This window comes from Nicotiana sylvestris, chromosome 1 (genome assembly GCF_000393655.2).
Source record: "Nicotiana sylvestris chromosome 1, ASM39365v2, whole genome shotgun sequence".
Classification (NCBI taxonomy): domain Eukaryota; kingdom Viridiplantae; phylum Streptophyta; class Magnoliopsida; order Solanales; family Solanaceae; genus Nicotiana; species Nicotiana sylvestris.
In genome coordinates this window covers 15321073-15335947 of record NC_091057.1, presented here as the reverse complement: position 1 = coordinate 15335947, position 14875 = coordinate 15321073, and the positions used below count along the sequence as shown (strand labels likewise).

The window sequence follows — 14875 nt, the reverse complement described above, 5'->3', positions numbered from 1 at the left end:
TACAAAGTATTCATATAACTTACAATAGTTATACAAAATACAAAAAAAAATACACTAAACCCGGCCCGGCCTGGCCCTCTCAACCCGTAACCCTTACGGTTCAATTTTTACCCGGATGAATCCGAACCCGTTAAACCCGGTAAGCTCCAACCCATAACCGGCTCGGACCATAACCCGTACGGGTCCAAAAAATCCCAACCCAGCCCGCCCGTTTAACACCTATAATCTCTACTCCCTGAGTCGTTTTTGTTGTTGTATTATGTTTTATTTTTTATTTTGAATGCAGGGAATATTTAAAGTTTAAAAAAATAGAAAAAGAACAATCTTTTGTCACTCTCCGTCCACCACTGTACTACTACTAGTATTCTTTTTCCGCCACCATTGCACTAGCATTACTTCCATTTTTCCTTCTCATTTCTGAATCTGTTGCTTTTTATTGTTACAAACCTATCTCTGTTCAAAAATGAAAGTAACTCCCAAACTCAAAGTTCCAAAACGATCTCCCAAAATCCTCAATCCTCCACCAAATAATTCATATAACTCTAAGAATAATAATAATGAAAATTTGAATGAAACCCATTTCATATCTCTAATTCACAATTGCAAAAACACCCATCAACTCCAACAAATCCATGCCCAAATCATTCGCCAAAATTTATCATCAAATAGCAGAATCATTACTCAGCTGATATCTTCAGCTTCTGTACGTAAATCCATTGACTATGCATTGTCTATTTTTAATTGTTTTCGTGACCCGAATCTGTATTTGTTTAATGCTTTAATTAGAGGATTGAAGGAGAACTCTTGTTTTGAAAAGTCAGTTGCATATTTTAAGCTAATGCTTAAGATGGGCGTTAAGCCTGACAGGCTAACGTACCCGTTTGTGTTAAAATCTTTAACGGCATTAGGTGAAAATGGAGTTGGTGGGAGTGTGCATTGTGGGGTTTTAAAGATGGGATTGGAGTATGATGTGTTTGTGAGGGTTTGTTTGGTTGAAATGTATGTGAAAATTGAGTTGGTGGTGTTTGCACTGCAACTGTTTGATGAAAGTCCTGAGAGAAATAAGGCTGAGAGTGTGCTTTTGTGGAACATCGCGATTAATGGGTGTTGTAAGACTGGACAGGTGAGTAAGGCGTTGGCGTTGTTTGAGGAAATGCCTGAGAGGAATGCAGGTTCTTGGAATACTTTGCTTAGTGGGCTGTTGAGGAATGGGGAGGTCGATAAAGCGATGGAACTTTTCGATGGGATGGTGGAAAAGAATGTGGTTTCTTGGACTTGTATGATTCACGGGTTAACACTAAATGGATTGCACCAAAAGGCGCTGGATTTGTTTTTCAAGATGGTGGAAGAAGGTACAAAGCCGAATGGTTTAACAGTTGTATCTGTACTTTCTGCTTGTGCAAAAACTGGGGCACTAGAGGCAGGGAGAAAGATTCATGAAAATATTTCGAACAATAAGCTCCATTTGAACGTAGCAGTTGGTAATGCTTTGCTTGATATGTACGCGAAATGCGGGTATATTGAGTCAGCAGGCCTGGTTTTCAGTGGATTAAAAGAAAAGGATATTCGTACGTGGAGTATAATGATATGGGGTTGGGCAATTCATGGACATGTTGATAAAGCTCTTAGGTGTTTTGAACAGATGAGATTAGCTGGTAGTTTCCATATATTCTTTTGTCCTTCGAGTTACTTGGATTAACTAGAAAATTGTTTGAAAAATTAAAACTTTTTTTTCTTTCTAATGGTTGCAGGAATCAAACCTGATGAAGTTTCTTTCCTTGCTGTTTTAACTGGATGCTCTCACGCTGGACGGGTGGATCAGGGCCTTCAAATCTTTGATAGCATGCAACGCGAGTGCTCAATTGAGCCCACTATGAAACATTATGCTGTAGTAGTAGATCTACTTGGCAGGGCTGGCCGATTGGACGAGGCCTTTAAATTTATCGAAAGTATGCCCTTAGAGCCAGATTATGTGATTTGGGGTGCACTTTTTTCTGCTTGCAGAGCTCACAAGAACATTGAAATGGCAAAAGTTGCATCACAGAAGCTCCTGCAGCTTGAGCCAAAGCATGCTGGGGGGCATGTGTTTCTATCTAATGTTTATGCAGGAGCGGGGAGATGGGATGATGTGGAAAGAGTTAGAAGTTTAATGAAGAACAAAAATGTTGACAAGGATCCTGGATGGAGTTCGATGGAGGTGGATGGTCAGTTGCATACATTTGTTGCTGGTGATAATGCTCATACACGTAAGCAGGAGATATACTCGAAATTGGAGGAAATTATTACAGGAGCTAAACAACATGGTTACATGCCTGAAACCGAGTGGGTGCTTCATAACATTGATGAGGAAGAGAAGGAAGGAGCCTTGGGAAGTCATAGTGAAAAGTTAGCACTTGCTTTTGGTCTCATTAGTACTGGTCCTGGTGCGATCATTATGATTGTGAAGAACCTTAGAGTGTGTGGCGACTGCCATTCGCTAATGAAGTACGTCAGCAAGATGAGTGAAAGGGTGATTGTGTTAAGAGATATAAAGAGATTCCACCATTTCAAAGATGGAGTTTGCTCCTGTAAAGATTACTGGTGAACTAGTAAGTGTTGCCTTACTTGCAATTTCGTCTCAAATTCGCTAGTTATGCTCTAGTCTGGTCACGTATGTCATTCTGGACTTCTAGCAATTTCTGGAAGCCGTTGTGTATACTATCCTTTTGTTGCTTGCAGTTTTACTTTGGTTTGGGCTAATTATCAGACCAACCAAACTAATTGAGCCTTGTTTTGATTTTGTTTCCTATTAGTTTGAGGATGAAAGAATAGCAAATTGATCTTGTTTTTCTCATCTAAAATCTCTTTTTGCTACTCATTGGCTTAAGCATTAAAGTAATATGAGAACATCAATAACTATACTTTAAAACCAAACTATTGGGATTCACTACATGAATCCGGTATATCCATTCCATGCAATAGTTTCTTTAAACAGGCAGAAAAATAAACAGACCAACCAAACCAATTTGGATTATTGCCAATTTATTTAAGTTTACTGTTTTTTGTCCTCTGAAACTTTTATTGATAAATATGTTATGTGTTATCCACAGAGCACCAAGAGGCTGCCCGGATACAAATTGGAACTTCCGTTCCATGGAAACCTTTTACTTTACCAATAAATTTATGCACGAATGCAATAGTAACCTTAACTGCCCAGTCGCTTTTTGGTCTCTGATTTTTGTGATTGGAGGAAATACTTCGGTGATACTCTCCTTTATCAGAAGTTGTTTTAGATTTCTGTAGAAGAAGAGAGAAGGTATGGGAAGTGGTCCTGAGTGTCTCTTTTAGAGTTTAAAGCTGGAATGTGACGATTGGACATTCCAAGGGGAAGAAATGCCATTAACAAGTTCATTTACTGATTTATCTGAACATGCTTTGTGTGCGCAATTATCTCTATCAGGAGATTGCAAATTTTTACAGTAAATTGCACATACCTAGAGCTTAGCCATGTGCTGTCCTTTCGTTTTCTCTAGTGGGATAGCCAATTCTTTGTGCTGTTGGTGCTCTTACACAATCTGGACTTATTTATGACGAGGTTGATGCATTAATCGAAACAGCTAAGTTGACTTATTTTTCCTTTTTCCCTTTTAACAAATAGTGCACCAGTTTCCTTCTGTTTTAATGGTCCCTGTCTTCTTTATTGGCTTCATTTTCTGTCTTAGACTACAACAACAACAACCCAGTATAATCCCACTTAGTGGGGTCTGGGGAGGGTAGTGGGTACGCAGACCTTACCCCTACCCTAGGGTAGAGAGACTGTTTCCAAATAGACCCCCGGCATCCTTCCCTCCAAGAACTTCTCACCTTGCTCTTGGGGAGACTTGAACTCATTTTCTGTCTTAGACTATTAGTCAAATTGCCTATGTCAAATTGCTATTCCCGCTACTGCAGGAAAGAATACAATTTGGCGAGGAGCTACTTGGAGAGATGCTGATTGAGGAATAGAATGAAATAAGTGGTTTGTCTCAAACTCCGTTATCTTTTGGTTTTCCTCTCAGTAATGTGTGTCTTTTATGATTGATAGCATTACCTAAACCAAAGGAGTGAGCCTGGGAAAACTTTTTGTGACAAACAGGGAAAGATAAGGTCAGGAAACATGAAGGATTGGATGATGTGGTTTCTGATTGTCTCTTTCCCACTACTCTTTGTTCCTCACAGGTAGTAGTCCACAGTTCACAATGGTGCGTCAGCGCATGCATCTCAAAATAGATACTCTTTTCATGGGCACACTGAATTCCTATTTGGTTCTCAATTGCTGACACTGATGGCATCCAGGGAAAATTTGCAGCAGACAGTAGCCAAAATTTGGGACCAAGGCAAGTCTTAAGTACAGCTTCCCAACCACTCCCTGTCCATCCTTTAAAGAATGGAAGGGAAACAATTTATACTTGATCAATTACTAGGTTCGCTTAATTTCTTTACGCAGTCAGTTAATGCATTTCCCAAATTTTGGGAGTAACTGCTTTGATCATAATAGAGCCATTACTTCCAAAGGTGAAATAAGAAAGGACAAAGGTGTTTGGACAAGACTGCTCTGCCTGGTGTTCCATCTCTCTTTATTTTCTTAGTTCTCCTTGTTTCCTGTTTTGCTTTGTGTGGTAGTGCATGGTTAGCTCATTCATCATTGATTGTAGGCAACTTGATGATCATATCGTCCATGTTGCCAAATCGATAGTTTTGTACCAGTACTCAATCTTATCAATCCATGTTACATGAAATAGTAGTATGCTATCTTATGACATATGGATAATCTAGGTATCAAGAGACTCGGTGCAGGTGTCAATATATCCGTGGACTTCCTGTGAGTGTGAAAATAGAAAAAAAGCTTCTCATTAACTAGGTAAGTAAATATTCTAAAATCAAAGATAGAATATGCTAAGGTATCCTATAGAATATTGGTTATCAAGAAAAGGTAGCCTATAGAATATTCTATAAAATTTTCCTTATTCTTGTGCAATGAATCTAGACATGGATGACTCTAGACACATATTCACTTGATATTCTAATAACGTGTTGACCATTGATCAATTTAAGTGGTTCATGGTGCTCTCTCTAGGTGTGCAATACAACTAAATATTTTATTCTTGCTTGTCTCAGGTAGATCTGGCGCATTTTTCCTGCGTCCACATAGTTTTGGAAGGAGCAAAAGTTATCAGGACACCAGGTGGTGGAGAATCTACTGCTTTCTTGCGATCGGTTGCTCCAACTGCAAATAAGCACATGAGAGTTCCTGGCAATTCATAGCTTCAAGAGAGATAATAGCCGTAGCGGAAATGGCACTTGGCATCATCAATCTTGGAGAGCATTTTGTGAAGATCCAAATAGTCTTAAACTTTTGTGAAGATTCAAATAGACTTCAACTGCCATGTATGTGGCAACCTGAATACCTACGGTAAGGAGTAGAGTCTTCTGTTCAAGGATACATTCCTCCCCATATCTTGTGCCCTTGTCAAGCAGGAATGGTGGCACCCGCTTAGCAGGTATAAGAGTTGCTTGTTGGATGACTTCTCCAAGAACAGGGAACAAAGCAAACCCTAACACTGCTCGGGCCAATACCGCGGTTAGATGAAGTTTGTTAAGAGTTGAAGCCTATGGTGGAGCTAGTGTGTTGGTTATGGGTACGGCCACGCCCAATAACTTTGGTCCAAACTTGTATTTGTCTTGTGAAATTGATTGAATATGTAAACAATTATTAATTTTGAAGGTTACTTAAAAGAACTAGAATCCCGAACTCATAAGCTTCAAAATCCCGGCCCTGCCTCCTGGTTGAAGCAACAATAGACATGTGCTTATTTGTACAAGGCACCTCTCTATTTCACCATTTTTTCAGAAGACCTCCCCCACCTCCAACTCCAAACCTCCAAGTGCCGAGGTGCGGTTGGAGCTGGTGAAATAGTTGAGGCAAGTGATCATGTCCTTGATTTGCTAGTTTGTTACATTTCTCTTGCTTCTTATGTGGAAAACAGTTTGGAGGAATAGACTGTTATTGGTATTAGGTAAATGTATTGGCTTGACTCTGTCGTTTGCTTTATGTTTATTTGTGAATTGGTTTATTCAATATCTGGTTCTTTCATAAGAATGAAAATGCGATCAGAAGGGAGTCATTTCAGAAAAGTATGTTGGCTAAGCTGGCAATCATAACTCTGAGAAGTGAGATCTGTGAGAATGGATTTTGTCAATGCTATTTATTTTGTCACAATTTAATAGGCGTTCAAATAATATTTGTTTGAACGGGAAGCCTCGGAGCAACTATAAAGTTGTTTATGCGGGTTCGAGCCGTGGAAGCAGCCATTAATGTTGCATTAGGGCAGGTTGTCTGCATTACACCCTTTAAGGTGCGGCCCTTCCTTGAGCCCTATGTGAACGCGGGATGTCTTGTCCGTGGGGCAGCCCATATAATATTTGTTTGAGGTGTAAAAAAAAAAAATATCAAAAATTGAGTTGTGCTTGTACATAAACTTCAACTTGAAAAAAAAAACTGAAAATTCGTAAGTGAAACTAGCTATTTTATAATACTTTTCAAATATGATTTTCATTTTTCCCAGTATTTCAAACACTGAAGTTTAATATTTGCAAACCGATTGTCTAGCCAATATTTGCAAATATTGAACTTTAGTTTATACAAATACTGAAATATTATCTATGGCAACCGATTAGTCTCTCTCATTCTGATATTATAATTAGCAATTTGACTTGAAAACCATATCATGACTATATGTAACTTATCTACTATATAAATATAAATTAAAAAGATGAACTTAGTTCTTGTTCCATAATAAATTGGTAATTCTATTAATGGAAAGATTTCTATTATTTAGTCTAAATTTGGGAAACGTATATGAGCTATTAATTACGTTAAACCAGAAAAAAGGAAAAGTACATTATTTTGTTAAATTAATCTACCGAAAACATTTTTTTTTCAAAAAAAAAATTGTCAAAAAAAGAAAGCAAAACTGTAAGACTGCTCAAAAAAATTAAATTGAATGACAGATAGAAAATGCTTGGAATATGACAACATAAGACTGGTAGTTTGAACTTTACATACTCATATAGGAAACAATTGGATTTGGAGTTGAATTATTAGGAAGATAAGGAAAAAATAATTAAAAATTATCATCATTATTTTCTTTTTACTATGATCATTGATTAGAAAGTTTACGATACTATTGTAAAGGGGTACAACTTAAAAAAAGTTTAATAATATCCTCTTTATCCTATTTTCTCCGGCATAATTTGACCAGCTATCGAACTAAAAGACTTTAACATATGAGGAAAATACGATGGAGTATCAATAATACAATTATGCCAAAATAATTTGACAATTTATCTAGCGTGACAACGCGAAAAAATGATCTCTTATAATCACATATAATTTAAATAGAAGAAGGTAATCTTATAAATATTTTCAACTTTTTATTTACATATCTCTTATGTTATTTTTATTAATCAAAAAAGTGGTATAACTAAGATAATATTTATATAAAAAGTTTCAAATTGTTATAAATAGAATTTTATTTAAGGTGAATGTCTATATTTAGAGAGATTCTAGGGTTTATTACTTGGTGGCTAAGCCAATCTCTCCCTATAAATAGAGGATTCTATTCCATTGTAATTCATCTCATATCAATAAAAATTCTCTTCTCTCTACTTTTCTCTGCAATACTCTTCTTCTTCTTTTATTGTTTCATAACACGTTATCAGCACGAGACTCTAATCAATTGAGTAGAAGCTTTGGGATTGCGCATAATGATTGTCAATTGTTCTATGAACTTCCTTCATGATTAAATTCTGGATTTAAGGTAAGTATTTTACTTTTCTCTTTCAAATTCTTGACATTCTGTAATTTGATTTTAAATACAAGCAAAGACGATAAATTGTGATTGTAACTCTAATGAAGTTTGAAAGATATTATAACCACCCAAAGTGGTAAAATTTTTATGTCTTGCCATGATCAAATTCATGTATGATTGTGGGCAAAAAATTGAAAACTCGTCCCATTGAATTTGCTTCATTCGCATTCCCTTTAGAGAATGTGATAGTAGTATGTGATAAGTCTGAAAGAAGACAAAATTATTACTATGAATGTATCAATGGATGTGGACGTGACAATAGACGAAATTATAATCGCCATTATTGTGATATTGAGAATAATAAGGATTCTCAAAATAATCCTTCACTCTGTGAAAGTAGTATTTGTCATCGATTTGACATGAGATTTTATAAAACACATATAGATGATTATGGTCCATTCATGATGTGAATATGACAACATCTAATTTATGAATACATATTCAGTCTTTGAAGAATATGAACGTGCTAGTGGTAGTGAATATACCACACTCACCTCTAGAAGGAGGTTTGAGATGATATAAGAAAATAATGTCATTATTATGGCATGAATGGCCATTGGTCACGTACCTATTGCACACCAAAATATTTTGGTAATACGATTATTAAAGAATAACATTAATGCAAGAAACATATCTTGCATATAATTTTGACCATAACCATAATAGTAGAACTTTCTCCTTGAAAGAGATAAATGACCATATGAATGTTGATGAATATGTGGTAGTACAAAATTAATTGAGAGCTCTGAAAGAGCCAATTATACTATTTTGGAGAAACACAATTGACTACCAATAAGGTATTGTGTTGTAGTAAGTCTCAAAGAAACTTATTCAGTTTCCAAAGTACACGCGAAAGCGGTTGATTATATTGAGACTATAAATAAAGTAAAGATTTAATATCTTCTATTACTACAACTTGTAGCGGGGTAATATGTATGTGAAAAGTTACACGCTTTATTCTTCAGTTTGTACTACACAAATAAAAGAATGCCACAATAAAGTAGAACTTTATTGATATAAAACTCATATCATAATATACTTGGAGTTTATTGATATCCAGTTGGTGTCACACCTCCTTTTTCCGCGCCCGAGGGGCGCGAGGGAGTTTTTTCCAATTAAAGGACAATCGAAACGGGATTGGTTTATTAATTTCAGAGTCGCCACTTGGGAGATTTAGGGTGTCCCAAGTCACCAATTTCAATCCCGAATCGAGGAAAAGAATGACTCCATATTACAGTCTACGTACCAGAAATCCGGATAAGGAATTCTGTTAACCCAGGAGAAGGTGTTAGGCATTCCCGAGTTCCGTGGTTCTAGCACGGTTGCTCAACTGTTATATTCGGCTTGATTATCTGATTTTATACAAGTGTGAACTTATGTGCAAAATTTAACTTTTAAACCGCTTTTGTCATTTACTGTTATTTTATCAAGAATTGCAACGTCGTGAAAACATATCTCGAACCACGTTACATCAATGCACCCATGGTTGTTGACATATTTCGACTCGGTTGAGATTTGGATTTGGGTCACATAAATGTGCACCCGAATTAAGGAGAATAAATTATTAAGACGTGCCTAAAGCAACTAGCGTATTGTTGTTTTGGGTAAGGCCAAAAAATTCGCTAAATGGCATGTCCCGAATTCTAAGTGTTTAATGTATATACAGTTGGAGGGCCCCGCAGCTGTGTATATTTTATTTTTGACGAGGCTCGTCTCGTTCTACTTTTAAAAGGAATTCGCGACGTCATGGATATGCCTCTCGGATCACGTCACAATCAATGTACCCGTGATTAGAAATACATTTCGAATCCGTCGAGATTTGGATTTGGGTCACATAAATGTGCACCCGAGTTTAAGAAGGTAAGGTTTATTAAAGCGTATCCTAAAGAGACTATCGTGTTGTTATTTTAGGAGGGTTGTGAGATTTGCTAAGCAACCCGTCCTGGAAACTAAATGCTTCAATAATATACATTTAACAAGGGCCCCGCATCTGCGCGTTTTGTTTGTTTTCATCGAGGCTCATCTCGTTCTTATTATTATTTATTTTTTAAAAAAAAGATATCCTATAGCAACTATGTTTCTTGTCGTGTTTGTCTCTATCAATTGAAAACAGTAGATAGTCCTAATTAATTAAATGCTTGCAAGTTGTTTGTAATGACATTCAGAAAAGCTAAAAAAATTCAGAAATGAGGCTGTATGTACAGTCAGCCGAACAAACAATTATAGGCCCAAATCCAGCCCATGCGTGATAGGCCAGACCTGGGCCTCTGCCTGTTCGACGCGGGCCTACTTGGTTTGCTTCGATTTGGGCTCGACCTTCATGAGGTTGAGGCCCTGAACTGATTCTTTGTTCTGTGAAATGAGTTTATCAATTTATGTGACAATATGACAAAAAGAGAAAGAACTTTAACTAAAACGGATAGCTTTCCTATTTGGCCTACATTAGAGAATATACTACACCATCAGACTAAGGCTGAAATACAACTTATTACACTGGGCATATTTTTTCACCTAGCAGCATACATACAAGGCTAGCATTTGTTAACCTACATTGATATACTTAGTATGTAGGCTGCTTCTATTGTCCAAACAAAAATGTAACTATTTCATGACATTTAGAGTAACAGTTCATGTATATATATATAAAAAAAAAAATCTGCAGGTCTTCTCTTTTGCATTCATGCTCAAACTTTCAGTTACATTTGTGGTATTAATTGTGTACCTGGTATGGAGGACAAAGAAGGAAGGAATGATCAGCTAGGCAGTATGCAGTAAACACAGCAACAACAGATACACAGCAACAACCAAATAGCCACGAAGATGAAGCTCACACGTTGGTCGAACAGCAGACAAATATTCCCAGGAAGCAAGATAGGAAACAAGACCAATCGAGAAAAGAACCAGAATATTTTGTGCTATAGCCAACAGAAATTCAATAACCACCAAAGCTCAGTACACAACCAGCACAGTTTCAAACAATCAGGAAGACTACAACTCAATGTACAGCACACAAAACTCAATGTAGTAGCAATCACAGCTGAAGATACACAGGCTTCTCTTAATGGAACAGTAATCAACCTAGTTAGGATGACCAGCTTGATTTCTTATGCAGTTTTGGACAATGTTCAGTTACAGTATTTTCTGGAAATTTCTTTCTGTTTTTCTTCACTTTTTTTTTAACTCACAAAATCCCTCTCAAAACTAAAATTTCCAGCCTTTTCTCTCTTTTTTCTGAAGACTAAAAGTCCAGCCCTTTTTCAGTTCTCAAATGGCCTATTTATAAGCCAAAGTGACCAAGTGCAGCTAAGTTGCCCCCATGCTGCAACTTGCAGCCTGCCCATACCCTGTTAAACCCATGCTTGAGCATCTCTTGATGCCAGCCCCTCTTGTTCCCCACGCCTGGTTTATTCTTTAATCAAGGATTATGGGCTTATTTTAGTATTCCTTTTAAACCCATACTCTTGTGTCTTGTCCCCCCATTGGCATTAGTTTAATCCTAATTTAGTACCCCATTTGTCAGCTCACTTAAACTAATTACTTCTGTTCTTTTTAACACCCCAGAATACCCCTGTCAACCTTGATTATTACTGCCCCTGCCTATTGCAGCATCAGGGCATTTTTTGAACTGATGAAAGTTCGAACTCAAGACTGCCTGGGCTGAACCTTTTCAGTCAGTTTTACAGTGCAAACAAACCATTTCAAACAATGCTGGGGCATACAGTCAGTGACAAAGCTCAATTAGTCATGCGACATTATTAGCTCATTCGATTTATTAGTTATAGAAAGCTAATCGACGATATTTATCGAGTCGACTATACTAATTATAACAGGTAATAATCAATCGCTCACATAAACAATATGTTTAGGGACCTAAAGGGCATCAGACAATTTTTGTTCAATTACTGGGGCCTATATGAGTTAACTTATCTGACGATTAAACTAATCGACGATCATGTTTATCACAGAGTACATTCAGAATACACACATAGAAAATCAACCGACCAAAGAAAAAGGTCTTTAAAGAGATGAAAGAAATCCGAATGAAAAATAACAAAAATAACAAACAAACCCAACGAAACATGCTGACCACTTAATTAAAACTAACACAAAAGAAAGGAAAACGTACCGAAAATGTTTAAATCAAACAGACCCAAATCTGATTCATCTTCGAACTTTTGAGGCCGAACAAACTTTAATCAGGGTGTTCTCACATGAGAACACCTTGATTAAGGTCTATTAGACCTCAAACCCATGTCCAAACCGGCCGGATTCCCCAGGTGCATGTGTTCTAAAGTCTGGATTTCCAGATCTGATTTTTAGGGAGTTGTGGGTAGATTCGGACCAAACCAAGCTTGGTTTGGTCACGAGGAAGGTCAGGGGAGTGTCTGGTATGAAGATGGGGTGGTTTGGCATAGATCCGGGTTCGACTCAAATCTTCAAATGAAGATTCGAGACGAACGAAAGTGATTCGAGGCTCGTGGTTAGTGGATTCGTGTTCAGGACAGTGAGGTGGTCATCGGCGTTCATGCCGCCGGCTTTAATGGCGAGGGATACTGGGGCGGCTGCTAGGGTTCGAGGATGAGAAGGGGTTGTGTTTGGGACGAGGGTGTACAGTGGGGAAGGTGGGGTTTGGTTTGGGGGGCGTGGGGTGTAATGGAGAGCTTATATATGTATTGAGGGTTTAGATCCTGGCCGTTGGATCAAGTGAGATCTATGGCCAGGATCCATCCACTTAGGAAAGACGGTGTCGTTTGGGCGTGATGGTGGGTGAGACCGGGTAAAGGGCATGGATCGGGTCATGTTGACGGGTTTAGAGGAGGGCCTGGATCCGTTGGATCAATGGGGTTGGACGGCTTAGATCATCTTGCCTGAAACGACGTCGTTGAGGCGAGTTGAACAGCCTGATCTGGACCGTTCGTTTGAATCAGATCAACGGCTTTGGTAGGGACGCCGATACGGCGTCGTTTGAGTCCGTGTTTGGGCAGGTTCGTCTTGGACTGGATCAGTACTTTGGTTTTGGGCCTTGTTTCGGGGCCCAAATCAGATTTTCCTTTTCCCTTCTCTTTTTTTTTCTTCAAATTAAACAAAAATTCCTAAAACAATGTAAAAATTAAAATAAACCTACACACATATTGAGTGATACCCACAACGATAAACACACATAAATGAAAAAATAAAATAAAATAAAAATGGTTAGCTCACAGCTGAGAACGAACGATGCACACATACACATTTTTTGAATTTTCTTTTAACGACAGGCATTTTTGTATTTTTGTTTGATAATGCCTAGATGCAAAACGGACAGACCCATAAATGACTAACAACACATGTCACGGAAAACTCGAAAAATTGTACCGCGAAATCATTTGTCACTATTTTTATTTTCTTTTGGAGCGATTGCTCGTAAAGCAAAAATCACGTGCTTACAGCTGCCCCTCTTTGCCCGAAGACACGAAGGGTTTTCGCGCAAAGATAAAGCGAGCGATTTTTGCCCGTCCGAATACTCCGTGTGAAGCATTTTTTGAAAAAGATTTGACCGAACCTTTGCTTCAGAGGTTTCCTACATATCCTGGGCTGAACAGGAATCAGGTCAATGTAGTTCGGGAAATCTTTGGTAGCTGGGACTACCGTGTGACTGTAGTGTTTGCTGTTGTTGTGTGTTGTTGTATGCTGCTGTAGGATGCTACGGCTCAACCGATCTCCCTATAACATTGCTCTAAAAGGAAAACAAGAAGCTAAGCTAAACTGAGGATCCTGAAATCTCATCCATCTTCAACTTGTTCTTGTTGCCTTGCTTTCTTGTCGGCTAACGCTTTCCCCCGATGCCTTTATCTTGTGACTTTGGGAGATGATGTTGGTCCTTTGCGGACGTTTGAATGCCAGTTTTCATCACTTTGCTTGATCCGCTGGGGATACGGCTTTCTTCTTTAAATCTTCCAATGGTTTCTTCAGTGGTATGTTTCTTCATCAGCATCGTTATACTGGGCATGCTACAACGTTCCCAAACTGCTTCTTTTGAGACGCGTTCCTTTTTCCTTTTGAATTGTGCGCTTGCCTCTGCAGTTGTCTGCTTCTTGGTGCTGGGATTTCATTGTTTCCCGTTTGGGGATCTCTGTTGTACCCTTCCGTCTTCAGGTGGGGTGACTGATTCCACAATCTAGAGCTGAATGTATTCCCGCATTATACTGGTGGGCGACCTAGAACTTGAATGTATTCCCGCATTATACTGGTGGGCGACCTAGAACTTAAATGTATTCCCGCATTATACTGGTGGGCGACCTAGAACTTAAATGTATTCCCGCATTATACTGGTGGGCGACCTAGAACTTAAAATGTATTCCCGCATTATACTGGTGGGCGACCTAGAACTTAAAAGTATTCCCGCATTATACTGGTGGGCGACCTAGAACTTAAATGTATTCCCGCATTATACTGGTGGGCGACCTAGAACTTAAATGTATTCCCGCATTATACTGGTGGGCGACCTAGAACTTAAAAGTATTCCCGCATTATACTGGTGGGCGACCTAGAACTTAAATGTATTCCCGCATTATACTGGTGGGCGACCTAGAACTTAAATGTATTCCCGCATTATACTGGTGGGCGACCTAGAACTTAAAAGTATTCCCGCATTATACTGGTGGGCGACCTAGAACTTAAAAGTATTCCCGCATTATACTGGTGGGCGACCTAGAACTTAAATGTATTCCCGCATTATACTGGTGGGCGACCTAGAACTTAAAATGTATTCCCGCATTATACTGGTGGGCGACCTAGAACTTAAAAGTATTCCCGCATTATACTGGTGGGCGACCTAGAACTTAAAAGTATTCCCGCATTATACTGGTGGGCGACCTAGAACTTAAAAGTATTCCCGCATTATACTAGTGGGCGACCTAGAACTTAAATGTATTCCCGCATTATACTGGTGGGCGACCTAGAACTTAAATGTATTCCCGCATTATACTGGTGGGCGACCTAGAACT

General features: G+C 38.4%; 1 protein-coding gene across 5 annotated transcripts; it reads left to right on the top strand.

The window, feature by feature from the left end:
• Positions 1-341: 341 nt before the first annotated feature.
• Positions 342-6084, top strand: LOC104219244 (pentatricopeptide repeat-containing protein At1g04840). Of its 5 annotated transcripts, none has more exons than XR_709230.2 (5): positions 342-1655; positions 1752-2588; positions 3931-3997; positions 4198-4355; positions 5137-6084. XR_709230.2 is itself a non-coding variant. In XM_009769889.2 (3 exons), the coding sequence occupies exons 1-2, from the start codon at positions 464-466 to the stop codon at positions 2582-2584; spliced, it is 2025 nt and encodes a 674-aa protein (XP_009768191.1). In that variant the 5' UTR covers positions 342-463; the 3' UTR covers positions 2585-2588; positions 5137-6084. The 5 variants fall into 5 exon arrangements, 2 of the variants coding, with proteins under 2 accessions (XP_009768191.1, XP_009768192.1); XR_709229.2 differs by having other exon boundaries at positions 4115-4355; XR_709233.2 differs by lacking the exon at positions 3931-3997.
• The last annotated feature ends 8791 nt before the right edge of the window (positions 6085-14875 follow it).

Bases quoted from the DNA above. Each gene is read 5' to 3' on its own strand.
- LOC104219244 (XM_009769889.2), top strand. From the start codon at position 464: ATGAAAGTAACTCCCAAACTCAAAGTTCCAAAACGATCTCCCAAAATC. The intron at 1,656-1,751 runs GTAGTTTCCATA...TAATGGTTGCAG, and splicing joins TGAACAGATGAGATTAGCTG to GAATCAAACCTGATGAAGTT.